At 26.1% G+C, this 16,779-nt stretch overlaps 1 protein-coding gene across 1 annotated transcript in view; it reads right to left on the reverse strand.

Annotated features, from left to right (window-relative positions):
• Positions 1–6,418: 6,418 nt before the first annotated feature.
• The window catches only part of LOC135926505 (prolyl 4-hydroxylase subunit alpha-1-like), a 32,833-nt gene continuing 22,472 nt past the window's right edge, over positions 6,419–16,779 (reverse strand). The window contains exons 11-15 of the mRNA XM_065462410.1: positions 14,050–14,103; positions 12,550–12,612; positions 10,813–10,881; positions 10,625–10,721; positions 6,419–6,558 (exon numbers count right to left, since the gene is read on the reverse strand). Coding sequence (XP_065318482.1) covers positions 6,488–6,558; positions 10,625–10,721; positions 10,813–10,881; positions 12,550–12,612; positions 14,050–14,103 — 354 coding nt within the window. The 3' untranslated portion in view covers positions 6,419–6,487. The remainder of the gene's footprint in view (positions 6,559–10,624; positions 10,722–10,812; positions 10,882–12,549; positions 12,613–14,049; positions 14,104–16,779) is intronic.

A 16,779-nucleotide genomic window follows, 5' to 3' on the forward strand; every position in this document is an offset into this window, starting at 1 on the left:
AAGAAAATAATTAGTGCATGTCAATTAATTATTGGAAAATATAAATACGATTATATTAAAAATAAGATATCATATATGTAAATCTTTTTGAAAATTTATTATTATTTTTTACTTCTAGGTTTAAAAACATAGATTTCAATATTTATATAAAATTAATTAATTTACTTTATCCTTTTTCAAATATTAAATGATAAATAAACTTAAAAAGATCACAATTTTATTGTGAAAGTTTGATTAAATAAATCTATCTATTTGCAATTAACCGATATATATGAATTTAAAAGGAACTTTAAAACTTTAGAGTTTATCTAATATTTCTCACTTGACTTTGACACTGTAACTCTGCCTACCGAGAAGGGTTTAGTAGCGGCTTCTTTAAGTAAAATTTTTAAAATGGCATTTTTTTCATACACTTAAGAATATTGCATTTAATCGCATTCAATTCAATTTCAACTAATGCGAGTTAAAATATGTAACTCTATACAAAATTATAGGCCTAATGTAATAAAAGAAAAGATATTGCGCCAGCTATTATAAAATGTTATTATATCAACTGTAGTGATTACTGTATATATTCTTTATTACGTTGAAATAATAATATTCTGGTTCACATTCTAGGGTATCGGTTTCTATCTATACTCTAATTTATTTTCAAAGAATCATTTCTTATAGGTTAATGCTTTTTAAGTTATCGTTTGAGTAAGCTTTAGATGTTTTTAATAGAATTACAATCTTGGAGCATGGTAACATTGATATTATGATCTTTTCATAGTTTTATATATTAGGCAGTGTGTAAACGAGATTCATTTTGCTGAAAATGAATTGAGAGCAAAACTTCCTCTAGGAGCTTTTCACTATTGCAACCCTAAGAAACAAAGTGGTTCTTTGTATTATAAGTAATCCGATAGAATCAACTTGTTACTTATAATCTTTATTTCTATAGACCCAAAACCCCAAAACATGGATTCATTGGACAATATTGTTTTTTACAATTGCTCTTTTATCTAATTTATGTAAAGCCTAATTTAATATTTTCTTCCTTTGCAATGATGTTGATAATAATTTTTAGAATCTTCTCCTCTTTTAAATAGGTTATTTTTAGAAGTTCTCCATTTTTAATAAGCTCTTAACTCCATATTTATATATTTATGTAATTCTTGAATGGTAATATTAAATTATGGCTAATTTATTTGCCTTATTTTTTACAGAACTTTAGCAAGTTAAAGGGAGGGAGGGGGCACAAGGGCTCGAATTCCCTAAAAAATTTGAATAATCCTGTCAAAATTTTGATTATTTTTAAATACTAAATGTAATTTTGATAATGTTAGCCAAAAAATAAAATACCTTGACTAACGATTCATTCATTAAAATGCATTTTTAAGCGTCGTTAAAAGCAGCTGGACCCGCTATTTTGGTAACACATATAGTAATTATTCTCATGTTAAAAACTACTATTAAATTGATAACTTGCTTCCTTATTATCTCGATTATCCGGTAATTCTTTAATAAAGTTTGCACCAGATATAGGAATAGATTAGGCTCTCGTTTAAAATTTAATAATAACTAGTGTAACCAAGATGGCGTCTCCAGCTGATTTATGTACACTTTTAATGAATGAATCGTCAGTCTAGGTATTATATATGTCATTGAGATAATGTTACCCATAAAAAAGAAGGCAATTTTGGATTGAGCCCCCTGAGATTGTAAAGTTTTGTGACGCCTCTTGGACACTTTTTATTAATGAATCCTCAATCTAGTGGTTATAATATACATCATTGCATTTCAGTGATCTTAGGTCCGAATATCTTTACATAAATAAATTTTTTATTAATATCATATATGTATTATTATAAGATTTTAATATTTTTAAAGAGATTGATGATTATTTTCAAGGTTGGATATTAATTTAAACTAAAAATCAAGGGTGATCAGATATCAATGAGGTGTGGTGGTATATATTCATTATTTCTATTCTCTGATATCATGTTAAGACATTAGCGTTACTGTGTGGGGGGGGGGGGGCAGGACTTAAGTTCTATGAAATTTTTATAAATTATTTTAAAAAAATAAGACATTTTAAAAATGTTTTCTAAAAAAATCCGTTTTTTTAAAGTTAAGCCATCTTAGATTGAAAGGCTATTGACGCCATTGCATTAAGATATTACATTCTAGTATGTATATTTTATGATTTCACCGGACACCCCTCCCCTCTACGTGAGTTAAACTTATATCCCTTTGCATAAACACTTTATGATTCTAGTAGACACTCTAGCATCACCCCAAATTATGAGGCTATCTACCATACCATAGACTAAGAATAAGTCAGGCGATGTTAGTGGATCAACGAGATTGATAATCTCTCATTAAACTTGAATAAGGGTATTGTTGTAGCCGTTAAAAAAAAGAAGAAATAAATTTAATATAATATACTAAATGTCAGTTATTTTCTGATATTAATAATTAATTTTTCCTTAGTGATGATTGATTGAGGTTGTGAAGGGGAAGGATTTTGGGGGAGATCACCTGATGCAATTGTTGTTGGGAAGAAGTGACAAGGATATCAAGACCGAACGAAGAAACAAAATGATTATATAATTATATTGATAATATATTGGTTGTTTTAGATATATTAGATGACTGTTTTGGATACATTGTATAAATATATGGATAATAAATATTACACATTAAATTGAGATTGATAAATTAATAAATATTAACCATTGAATGAAGATTGGTAAATGAATTGGTAAGTAGGAGATTCAATAAGTATCTCATTCAAATTAATAATATCTCAATTATAAACCAGTTTGAAATATTCAAAACAGATTTCTTTGAAATTTAGACTAAAATCCCCATCTGTTATAGATAAATCTTGTAAATTTTATGCATAAAAGATCTTTCATTATAAAATGTCAAATTTAAATTTTTTTAAAAAAATCTTCAATTTTATGATCTTCTATATTTTTTCCCAAACTCTGTTATAAGCAATGTTTTAAAATATAAATATAATGCTATAAATTTATGTTTTCGTTTTTGCAAATTTGCTCACATGGAAAAGTAGAGTAAAACTAGGTTTTATAAAATAATAAGTTCAAACTGCAGGGAATAGGTTGTGGTGGTATTGATTGGGAAAGTTTAGAATTGATATGAAAGAATAAATCAGGTTGAACGAGAATTTTATTTCTAAAAGGAATAAATTTTGTATCCGAAATTATTAATATCACAATCGCCGGTATATAGTCAAAATTGTCTCCCTTTATATGGTATAATATCGCCTCAGACAGTAAAATATACTTTTAAATATTATTTTTATTAATAATTCGGATACAATATTTATTAATAATTCGGTTACAATATTTATTTCTTTTAAAAATAAAATTCTCGTTCAACCTGATTTATTCTTTCATATCAATTCTTAACTTTCCCAATCAATAACACCACACCCCAACCGAATCCCTACATGGTAGAGGATAGGGGCACCGGCTTATTGGAAACTAATGCGGAAGGAACCCATATACTTCCTTCGCTTGCCTGGTATGGTACTGAAGACCGAGAGACGCTTTAAAAGAAAAATTGATGATAGACACGATATAAAAAAAATTTTGTATTAAAGACAGCTGAATATTGAAAATTTTATAATCATATATTTTTTTTTAGTCAAGTCTTTTAAATTTTTTTTGTTGTTGAACATTTAAATTAGTAAGCATAATTTTTAATAACAATGATTAGCATTTTAATGTAATAGTAATATATAGAAAGGCCTTTATAATATAATATTAAAACCATTATTGGTAAATGTTGTTATATTATTAATTAGTTTATATATCGTGTAATTTATACCACGATATAATTACAAGAATAATCTATTATGGATAGCTATATTGGCCCCTCACCAGTAGCTCATATATAGTGTAATTGATACTTTTATGTTAAGGGTATAATTACAAAAAAAACTCTTATGGATAGCTATATTGACCTCTCCCACCCATTTTCTTTTATTTGTTGGTATACTAATTATTATTTCATTTTTTTCCCAATATATCTACTTACTACCCCATTAAAATGTATTTGAAAAATTCAACTTTTAAAAAATAATGTTATAAATTATTTAAGGAAAAAATATTACCTTCTCCAAAATAATGTTATATTTAGGGTTTTTTTAAATTAATTATTTTAAATTTTAATTGGTGCATGTAGTTACATGTTTGTAATGTTTATATTTTCCTCTCTGGTGCGTTTCATATTATGTTCAATTGATTTTAAAAGTTTATATTTTACTATCTGATGATATATTAGATATATATATATATAAAACGACATAATTTAATATTTAAAAAAAAATTTAATTTTGACTTGATACCAGAGATTGTAATATTAATATCGGATACAATATTTATTCCTTTTAAAAATAAAATTCTCCTTCAACCTAATTTGTTCTTTCATATCAATTCTAAACTTCCCAATCAATACCAACCCCTGCACAAACGATGTAAATTGATTTCTTTTATTTCCATCATAGTTTTCAATAAAAAGGGTAGTGTATAGGGAAACTAGTCCTCGAAAAAAAAACGAGCTACAAATAAAGTAGCCTGCTGCTTTACCAACATTGCCCCTAATCTCGCCCATGAGGTTGATTTTAAAAAAAGTGGTGCCATCCGAGATCAACCCCGGGTCGTTCTATGTGTCAATCAAGGTTTCTAACTTATTTAAAATAATTTATTTGTATAATAATCAAATAAAAATGAATTGTGAATAAGTTTCCAAAATTTTTAAGTGTGAAATCAAATGAGAATATTATATTAGTCTAATATCATTAGAAATATTTTTCAATAACTTCTCATTTTTTTAATTATTATTCTTAATTTATTCTCGATTTAATATTTTCTAAACCCGGTGACGTGACGATCTCGAATTCGAGTATATAATTATATTTCGGGAGAAATAATATTTGATTGATTTAAGTCTATGTACACGATTAAGTTAACACAACGATTAAACTCGTTAATTTTTAATATACTTTATATCACCTTGAACGAAAATTTTGTGTTACTTTTATTGAGCTCCATCCATGTAAGCCGAAAAATTTGATTATGGTCTATTACATAAATCTCTATTCGTCTATTTATAATCTTATGACCTGTCAGATTGGACAGGTTATTTAAAAAGGATTAAATTTTATAACAATTTTTTATATATTTTGCCCTTAGCCCATATCTCTCAAACTGTTAATTATCCCTAATCCATTTATTTCTAATCCTACTCCTTACTTCAGATTCTTGTTCAATTGTAAATATATTTCCTCAAATTAACTTCTTCAATTAAACCTTAAGTTTGAGTTATTATCAAAAAATGAAGACACGTAATGCATCAACTTGTAACTACCACATAAAAGGGGTAACGTCTTTGAATGGCTTTTTTGCGCATAAATTTTATTGAAAAGCTTTATTCTTAGTATAGGCCTTTGGCGATGTTACATCTTAAAAATTTATTTTGGTTTTTCATTTTTTTAAAATATTATTAAGTGCATATTTTCTGAAAATTGAGTTATTATTTTTAAAAATTATAAACTTTTTTTAAAAAAAAATTGTTTAGAGTAGTAAGATATTGTATTTATTGCAAATATTTTTGGGGTGTGGTAGATATATTCTATTAGCTTTATATTAATATTTAGGAAAACGGCAAATTTAGAAATTAGAAAAATTATACACCAATTATTGTATAATGATCTTTTTAAAATAAATTTTGTAATAATAATAAAAAAATGTCAAACATAAATTTTATAATATAATAAAGCTCAAAATCTCAGAAAATACTAGGGCTATAATGAGTTACTTATAAGTAGTGTTATAAATACAACTAATTTTCTGAGGGTAATATATATAGATTAAAATAACGCGAAATTTATTAATTCATAATCAAATATAATGTACAAATTTATTATTAAATTATATGTAATTTTTATTTATAAACAATTGATTGTAAAATAATGTCTAATGATGATAATGTTTGATCATAAAATTGCACCTTAAATCCGACAAAAAAATAATCTGTTTTAGATAAAAATAATCGATTTAAAAAAAATAATTAAATATACCCTGAATTTAACTATGCATTGTTTAACTGAAGTGTTATTTGTTTTAAAAATATCGATTTAAGACAATGGCGTTTTGGGGGGGGGGGGGGCAATAGAGCACAAACCTTTTTAAAAACTTTAGAACCATCTAAAAAAATTTATTTGGATATGGATTTTAATAGAATTACCGGTTTTGCCAAATTTGAAAAAAGTGGGCACCCTTTGTTGAAAGACTAACAACGTCATAAATTTAAGAAAAATAATATTAAAAAAATATCTACTAATATTTAAATTTTTAATTGTTATATAATTATACGATTGAATACGTAGGTTGTAACTTGTATATTTAAAAAAATATATATAACAAAATGAGTAGAAGTGGTATAGATCTTTACGATTGAAATAAATTGGACTTTATAAGTTCGCGTTTAATTTGCAAGGTCTTGTAAATTCCTGGCCTATCTCGTGAATCCATTTATTAGAAACTACAAAAGTTTTAAAATTTATATTATATTACTTTTAAAGCAAAGTTAGGAACCTGCAATAAAAATAAAGGTTAACCAGTTCTACATTTTTTCAAAATATCATTCTGGTTTTACCAAAAAAATATGAAAACAATAAATAAACTCTAAAATGAATCGCTAAGCATTTCGAACACTCGCAATTTTGTTACTGACTATGGAATTAGTTCTTGTAGATTTAAAAATAGAGGTTTCCGATTTTGTTTATTAGATTTGTCCCGGTTTTAAGGGTTTTGGTTCAAGCTCTAGTTTTAAGCAGAGATGCGTCGATACCATAGATACCTTAAATTTTAACTCATGGCTGATGCTAAGATAAATTTATTATTCAAGAAAATATATATTTGAAATATATTTTTAAAAAACCAAAAATTAGATCGGTCATGGGTTACTTTATTTGAATATTTACTATTACATTTATATTTTAGATCATTATTTAATAGTGCTGTAAAGTAATGTCGTTACCAACGACGTTACCTTTTTGAAGAAAAGGAACGCCTTTCGATACCTTCTTCGTTTCTTTTTTTGCGTAAAGGTAACGCAAAATGTTACTTAAAAAATACGGAAAACACATATTTTATTGTATTATAAAATTATTTATATTTATTTTTTAAATTTTATAAAATAATTTAAGCCGAGTTTTTAATTCAGATCAACCACCAAATTCTTTCATTTTTATTTTAAATTTTCAGTCAAGATTGTTAATCTAATTAATATCGAATCAAAAGATTATTAATTTATATCTTATTCTCATTATAATTTATTTTATAAAGAATATTATGTCAATTGTACATATTTCTTCAGATGAAGATGATTAAACCTGTCCTGGCCCCAATTGAAAAACATTTTTTACACCAATAAAAAATTAAGAGCACAAACTTACACTTTGTAAAATTCTGTCCCAACTCTAATATTTACTCAATTATGGAATAAATATGGGTAGTCTCGAAACTGTGCAGCCATTTTTAAGGAAGAAATGGGAAGGTATCTGATTAAATCGGTTATAACAAGATGGATCTTTTTACTCCTTAAAATGAGTAGGTTTAAGGAGAATATTCAATATGAATCTTGTGATAAATCCGAATTGCAGAGATTTTCATATAATGACAAGTCGATCATATATATTTTGTATGGTTAGTGGTAATTAAAAAATATGATATGTACAAATGATTTTATATGTTATGAAACCTAATGCTACGGTTCTTTCGATTTTATAACATTTGTAATATCTTATTCCCACGATAACTATTAAATTGCTTTAAATAATTTCAAGTTTTGTAAGCCCCTTATTAATACAATCCTGCAAGACCTAGATAAAAGGTATAGAGTTGAAATATTGTTTACATTTATTTTCAATAGATTCGAACACATCATTAATTCACCCTCTACTTAAATTAGATTAACCCTGAATAAAATTATTAATAAGTGAAGGTATAAAGCTTAACTTATTTCTAGTTTGTGAAAATATCTTGACAAAGAAAAAGCAGACTTTAATTCCTATAAAAAATAACACATATCAGATTATTTTGTGATAAAGATAAAAAAAATTTGATGAGGATCTCAATAATGATGATTCTTTGATGATTCTTTTGAAAATAATCTTAAGCTTTTTTCAAAATAAGGATCATTCTTTAATTTTTAATAAATTCTCCCAATTAAAATATTTATTTATTAAATAAAATACAACCCTCCCATCCTCTGCTTCAGATGAACGTGTGTTTAGCATGACGAAAGATGTGTTTAGCACTCATTTGTTTATATGATCAAAATTTTGAAAATCAAATGTAAAAAATAGATAAAAAATTATTATAAAAAGATCTCGTCTTTTATAATATATTATATTTGTATAATTTAATTTATATTATATATAGTAAATTTTTATATAAAATATTTAATTTTTCAAGTAACGAGTAATACGTTACTTCTGAATAGCCAGTAACGCGCGTTCCTTTTTTCACAAGGTAACGAGTAATGGTAACGCATTCCTTTTATTGAGGTAATGAGTAACGCGTTTCTTTTTGAAGCAACGTTTACAACACTATTATTTAATGATTTGACAAACATAAATTTTGGGTTAAAATATGGTAGCTGGCGGAAAGAATTTATAGGTTGATTTTTCATATTTAAAATATAATTTTTTAATGACAAACTGCATGATTTTAGTTTATGGCACCTTTAACAATATAAGGTATCGGTGTATATCTGCTTTTAGAAGTAAATAAAATTCAATATAACCCCTACTATTTATACCTATAATATTTGGGAAAAATAATGGTCAGTATTTTTTAAGATATTTTATCAGTATAAATGAATAAATTTGGCATTAATATTCCCCGGAAATTTTTTTTATAAATCTTAGCCATATCAAATAAATTAATTTTATTCTTAGACCACATATTGGATAGAACATTACTGTTAGTCAAAAAGGCCAATAACAAATTGAAGTTATGATCCGTGGGTAGTGAGATGAAGCCCGTTGTGCAGGAAGATATATTAAGGAATTCAAAAAGGGGGAAAATTTTCTCTTACGCACTTATTTACTTTTTGGTGATGAAGAGGCGTAATATATTGATGATTAGAACATCTATAAAATTTGTTTGCATTTTGTAGAATACCATATGAAAGTGTGACGACGCCAATCCATTTTGCATTGGCTGCTATTTTTCAAAGTAAAGAGGGAACATTTTACCATAAAGGATAATCTGATAATGATGGACGTCATTGAAAGATTTCATCCTTTTATAGATGTCGCACATATTCCGAAAATCCAGGGTCCCTTGCCTATCCCTTTTGTTACTTCAACAACTAGCTAACGCAAATGGAAGAAAGGTTAAGTATAATAAATACTAACATCTAGTGAACCCTAAGTTAGTGTATCTGGTTATACTATCTTTTTTTTAGAAGAATAATAAAAAATAAATAAAAAAAGAGTGTTCTTTTTCAACAATTAATTAGATGATGCGAAACACCATTTTAAAAAAGTCACTATATCTCTGAAAAAGGTCACTATGAAAAAAGTTTTAAATTTTATTTTTTTACATTTTAAACTTTTTTATTGTTCAAAAATTAATTTTCTACTTTTTTCAAGAATAATCAATTTTATTCAAGTATTTGCCTTCCCCAGGTGTCATTTTCTTCCATACTTTATAAATATAAAATCTTTTGAGGAGATCATATTAAATAATGCGTCGTCAAGCTGATCTGTTAACAAGTCTTTCGGTGCAATTTATCCACGTCGAATATCTACCTTCGAACAATGACACACAGCAATGTAGTCACCTTCGTTCATTGGTAAAATGGATAAATGAGGCCACGAATGGTTAGAAACTTATCCAAGCATGTTAAATTAATATCTTTTGACAAATAAGGAATTTAGATATTCTTTCTACCAGGCTAGAGTTAGGCAGATCTCTACCTTACAACTGGCAAAGTAATGGTTGATTCTAAAACTAGATATCCACTATAGGCACAAAAGAATTAAGTCAAAAATTCATTTAAAGCCAAAAAATATTCACATCTAGCCAACAATATATTTATATCAACCGTGGTATAAATAAACTGATCATTAGGAAAGAGGCGAAATCCGCAATCAACCAAAAGAGCCCTTAAACAACAATCTTGAGGGCCCTTATGATCAAACAAAAATCAGCTTTGAAATTCTGTTATAATGTTAAATTATTTAAGGATTCATGGCCATCACAAGAGTAAGATAACTATCTTTTAACTTTTTGAATTAATATGTTTTTGAAATTTTATTGTTATTTCATACATAGTTAACATGTTATTTTTAATTACTTTATATAATATCAATTATTAAATTAATAAACTAACACTATTTTTAAAAAAATTTATACTGATATATTATTATATAGCATTTTACCTCATAAGTAAAATATAATTTCAAAACTTCAAAGTATTTCAAACTTATTTTCAGGGTGAAGTTAGGAAGATAAAATGCTATAAATAAACAATAATACTGACCATTTAGTATAAAATACTGGTTAATTTAATTTATCGCCAAAATAAATCATACCCCATTTAGAGCCGACTAAAACGGGACATGCTGCATGTATAGTGTCGAAATCACCTTTACCAGAAGCTTTTAAATTGTACCAAAATGCGGCAGAGCCCTAATATATATGTTTAAATTCAAAGTAAAAACCATTGATAATAAAACGTAAAATTATTCATGTTTAAATTAATGTAAACTAAAAGGCAAACTTTCTTCGGCGATAATCTAACCCCTGCCAATGGAAAGACAGTAGCTCCACCGGCAACAACATCACTCATCTAGTTGTTTTTAAGAAATTGAAATTAGATAAAAATTATTTTTAAAAAAAAGACTTAGACATTGACGATTTAAAGGAATAGTAAATGGTTTTATGGAACAAAGGTCAACGAATCCTAGCCAATTATAAATTACTGTTGTTAAAGTAACAAATTAAATCTTTGAGGAAAAATAATACATTTTGGAATGTAACAACAAAAGTAACTAGTACTTTTTTAAATATGTTTAATAATCTTTCTTTCTTTACTTTATTATAATTAATTTCTAAAATATATTCTCTCTAAGAACAGAAAGTAACCGAAATTTATCATATAAATATGATGTTTCCCAAATTTAAAATTAATGTTTATTAATATAATGTCATAATTATATCAATCGCTCCTGTAAAATTAGTTCTGTGATGTTTATTTTTTAGGAGAAAAAGGAGCATGCTTAAATTAGAGATCAATTATGAAAATGGTTTATTGTTAGAATCTAATAAAAATTTATCACGTTCAAATTTTTATAATAAATATTTGGTATTTTTTCAATGCAAATATTTCTCAATTTAAATTTGAATTTTTTTTAGGAAATTCAATTAGTAATGGCGCTATTTAAAGGTGGTTTAGTGAAGATAACGATCCGGTCTTTGACCAGGATCGATAGGCACGGGCTGGGCCATTTTGAATAAAAGGCCTGCCCAGACCGTGGTCCTTAATAAAAAGACCGATCCAGTACCGTTTTAATTTTTTTCCACATATTTTGTTTTATGATTTTATTAAATATAAAAGTATTTTATTAAATATAAAATATTTTATCTTAACAATATCAAATCAAATATGAATAATATATTAAATAATACAATTACTTAATTTAAAAGTAAAATGCTTTTTGACAAACATTTCGTTTTCATAATAAATTGCAATAAAAATGAACTAAAAAAGAAAAAAAATCACAAAAACTAAAGTAACTCATCTAGAAAAGTAATATAAAATAAATATATACAAAAAATTCCTAAAAATCAAATAATAAGCCAAACTTTAAAATTAATAAAAGAGCAGTCCAGACTGAAGGGAATTAAAAGACCGGTCCGGACTGCAGGTCTTTGAAAAAAGACCAGGTTGTCCATCGATCCAGTCTGGTCCTGATCTAAAAACGATAAAACCGGACCGTTGACCTTCACTAGCAGTTTGTATTAATATTAACAAGGATCAACACTTAGCAAGCGAGGGTATGGATAAGAAATACTGTTGATAAATGCAATAAGCTCTTTTTTATTCTAAACTAATAATTATATCTCAAGAATTTTATATGTATTTTAAACGAGAAGTAAATGGTAAATATCAAGTCTTTTTATATAAAAATAGTATGTCCTTAAAGTTATTACTATAAAGTTGTTAAATATAAAGAGCCTAGTTTAGATCAAATAATATATACAACTATTTTGAATATTATAAAATAAAAACATTTTAACGATTGGTATTATGTTATAACTACAAAGATGATATTGAAAATGATGAGTTATAAAAATTATTTATAGAATAATTTGCAATATAATGAGTTACCTTTAAAAATGTAACTAGTAAGTAGTTACTCTTCAAAAGTAACTTTAAACATCATTAAAATAAATAGCTTTGATGAATATATGCTAAATTAATAACTTTGATGAATATATGTAAAATAATTCTTACGTAAAACATCCAAGTAGCTATTCTCTTGCTAATATAATTTCCATTATCATCGTATTGGTCATTCTAAAGTGTACACAAAGATGTCAAAGAAACATAATAAAATTTTATTAATAAAAAAAATAATATATAATCTCTTATCAATAGTGATCTGCATCCGGGATAATTTTTCAAGCCCAACCCAGCCCGAATTTTTTTTAAAATTATTAGGCCCAACCCAGTCCAAACCGTAATTATTTAAAAAAAATATGGGCTTCGGGTCTCGGTACGGTTCGTTATTTGCAGATCGCTATTTCGCAACTCAAAAAGGTGGTATTTTTTTCTAATTTAAAGGCTTCATACATGCGAAATATCAAGTAGTTGGTATAGATCTAGATGAAGAATTAGATAAGATAACCATCGACAATACGGGCATGAAATAAAGCACGAATAATAGAAAGCATCGAGTGTAAAATGCATATGAAGGGCATCATTTAATTATCAAAATAGGTAAAAACTTGCAGGATACCATTTTTTCGACGTAACAAAAAAAATAATTAATAAATAATTTGTTTTTTCCATTATACCAATCTTATTTTATTCTCATTTTTAAAATATTTGTTCAAAATTTTGAGCGAAAAAAATCTTCAAATGCTCATTTAAAGATTTTGTTTATTAAGCCCTGCATTTTTAAAATGATAAAAATCACGTAAAACGCTAAATATGCAAAAGGCAGATGAAATATCGGAGAAAAAAGCAAAAATATGCAAGAAACACACTAATATGGAAAAACTAGCCAAATGCCGCACAAAGTACATATAATTGTGCAATATGAGAAGCATACAAGCGGACGTAAAAAGGACACAGAATATGGATAAAACATAAAAAATAAGGCAAAATATTGCGAATTTAAGCAAAAAGTAGGCGAAATGATGCAATATCCAGTTCCATGCAAATGAAATAAAATATGCATAAAGCATGTTAAAAATATTAAAAGTAAAAGTATCTAAAATGAAATACTAAAAATTTAATTGATTTTCTGAATTTTTTGATAACAAAAAAACTCCTGAATTTTCCCACATTATAAAAATTCTTGCAAGTGACTAGGAGAAACTATAGATTATTTTGAAATAGATTATAAGTGATAAAACTAACAATGAAAATGGTAAATTTTCAATACACTGCGGCAAAATGTATTTTTTACTTTAATTGGACTTTTATTATATCTAAGAGTAAAAATTTTATCGAGATTATCATAGTTTCCTCATATATTATTTTTTAAGGGAAAATTAATTTTTATTTAATATATTTTTCTGAATAAAGCATAAGCTTTTTGTTTCTACTATTTATAACATGGTGTGACATCTCCGACTTCTTCAACCAATCTATAATATATCTATCTAAGTGTAGGTATTCTCAACATCGTAATTCTTAATTTTAAACTTTTCAAACTTAAGAACGTCACGCTCAACTGTGAGACATTATATAATATTATAATACAAAAATAGAAATTTAATACTTTACCCTGGTAAAATCACAATGAGGATCATAATGCCCGCCTATGCCATAATTTGCAACCTTTATAAATTAAATCTATATATATATATATAATCGCATTCGATCATAATTAGAATATATTTCGCAAATCTCAAGATTAGTTATCTTATTTTTATGGGATAGGTTAATTTTATATATATTCATTTTCCTTTCTTGTTAATAAATAGGTTAACCTCGTCATTTATTTTTTATGAAAAAATAAATTAGAGACATTAAAAAACGCGGTCCGAGTAAATTCAGTCCTAAAAACAATTTCTAGAAACTCATACAGAAAATTGAAAAAAAATCTCTGGCCAAAAATTGTAAGCTACCATACCAAAAAACTAAGACTAAAAAGGATACTCCGTCAAAATGATAGGCTTGTGTCAAATCTCGTCAACGGCTTTAGTTTTTTGTGTCTCTTCATAAAATATTGAAACACATTAACGACGTTTTATTTTATTAAGATTTCAAAATAATATTTGATTTTTCTAGCGATATTTAATTTTTTTTAATTATCATCATGGCGTTTTTGCGCTAAATTCAAAAAATATTTTTACAATCTAAACTTGTAAGAAATACAGATAAAGTTAAAAAATTGAAATATATATAACATTTATTTTACAATTATTCATAGATAGAAAGGATAGAATGTTGTCATTAAGTCTTATTTCCAAAATAATAACAATTTAACTCAAGCATAATTTAGGCCCCATTTTAAATGTAAGCAAGGTGAGACATGATTATTGCGATTGGCTTGAATGATTTGAACCTTTAAATATATGTGAATTATTCAATTAATTAATATATTTAAAAAGAAGGCATCTAAATTTTTGGAAATGAAGATAATTTATCGATTTCTTACCAGTTTTTTAGGGTTCTTTCCATCTATGGTAAGAATGATAAATATTCTTTCTTTCTATTTATTAATAAGATATAATAAATATATTTAGATATAAAAGTTATTTCTATCTATAAGTAAATGTAAGATGAAAAATGGCCCTTACACTTTCTGATTGATGGAAGCTTAATACCCCCCCCCCGAAAAAAATCAGTTAATTATTTTTGGCCACCCTTGAAGTTGTAGGAATGGATAATAAATATTAAATATTGATAAATTAGGAAAAGCAGTTAAAGTAAAAGATAAGATAAACGAATAATTTTTCCAGCTTGATTCATAAATCTCAGAATCATTATCATCAGAATAAGAAGCTAAATAATGTATTAATATAAATATTTTAATAAAATAAATTTACAATTCTCAGAATTTAACAAATCTTTAGATTATTTAACCTTCAGGTCATGTGTAATAATTACCCTCATTTTAGCTCTAATATAAATATTTCAAAACTATATTTTTCAAAAATTAGACTTGAACAATAGTAAAATTCACAGATATCCTCTTTAACGATTGACTTTTCTGCCATTCCCTTTGGTTTAAAATATGATGTTTGATTATAAAATTTCATCGATTCAATCATTGAATTTTTTATTAAACTGCATAATGATCAAATCAAGTGCCTAATAAACTGGCTTTTAGCTAAAATAAAATATTATAATAATGAAAGTATATTATCTTTTATAAATTGTATTGTTTGAATGAAGTCTAGAACTTTCAAAATCATAAGGTAGATTTCTCCCCTTCATGAAATCTTGTGCCTTTGAAAAAGCATTTAAAATATTCAGTGTTTAATACAAGGCAATAATTTAAATCATACTTTTCAAACCAATGAAGCAATCTTTTACCAATTGAATTTGATTTATTGCAAACCCCATATCCTTCGAAATGGTTTGCAATTTTGTACAAGCTAAGCTTGCAGTCAGCAATATTTTACTAAAACACAAAGTGATAAAATAAAATTTTTATATTCTAAAAACAATAGCGCTAGCTGTTGAGGTGTTGAACCTATACTTAGTAAGTCATTATTATTATTTATTTCCCTGTAATTATCTTAAATACTTATTATTTATTTCATTGGTTATAATTAATTTATGTATGATTAAATTGTATAAATTGATCTTGTTATTTTTACATGCCTAAGGTATGACTTTGTATTAATCTAGATTGTTTTTCAAACATATATATAGGTAAACGATTATAAAAAGCGATCAATTGTTAAATATCTGATTTTTATAAAAACATAAATAAATTCCTATATTCTATTCCTGAAACGCTAAACACTAGCCATAGTATAAATGGCAGATTCTTCAGAATCCTTTAAATTTGTCAAAGCTGTCCTTAAGGCAATAAAGTATAAAAATTTTTACAGTAGCTTTATATGATGATAGTCAGCTTCTATAAATATAAAATAACATTTAAACAAATAAGATAATATTACCGAATGGTATTCATGATGAGTATAAATAGTTGCCATTTTGTCAGAACATCACTCTGACATACTTTGAGCCCTGCATATCTTTTAAAACCATTAAAATACACGTGAATCTCGTCTTAGAAGATACCTAAAACATCTTAGTTCTTTTATTGATTGCCATAATTGAACAATGATTAGATTTAATCGATAATAGCACTAAATAAAAACAGCCTTTGAGATCTCAGCTCTAATCAAAGTCTGTACTCCTATGATCTTCCCACTCATGTTTGAAGCATCATAGATTTCTCCAACTAAAAATTCGAGGGGTAGATTCATAGAACTAAGTTTGCATATTATATTTATTTTTAATATCAAGATCAGTGGTGCTACCATTTTCAATATA

This window comes from Gordionus sp. m RMFG-2023, chromosome 3 (genome assembly GCF_954871325.1).
Source record: "Gordionus sp. m RMFG-2023 chromosome 3, tfGorSpeb1-WG-v2, whole genome shotgun sequence".
Taxonomy (NCBI): domain Eukaryota; kingdom Metazoa; phylum Nematomorpha; class Gordioida; order Chordodea; family Parachordodidae; genus Gordionus; species Gordionus sp. m RMFG-2023.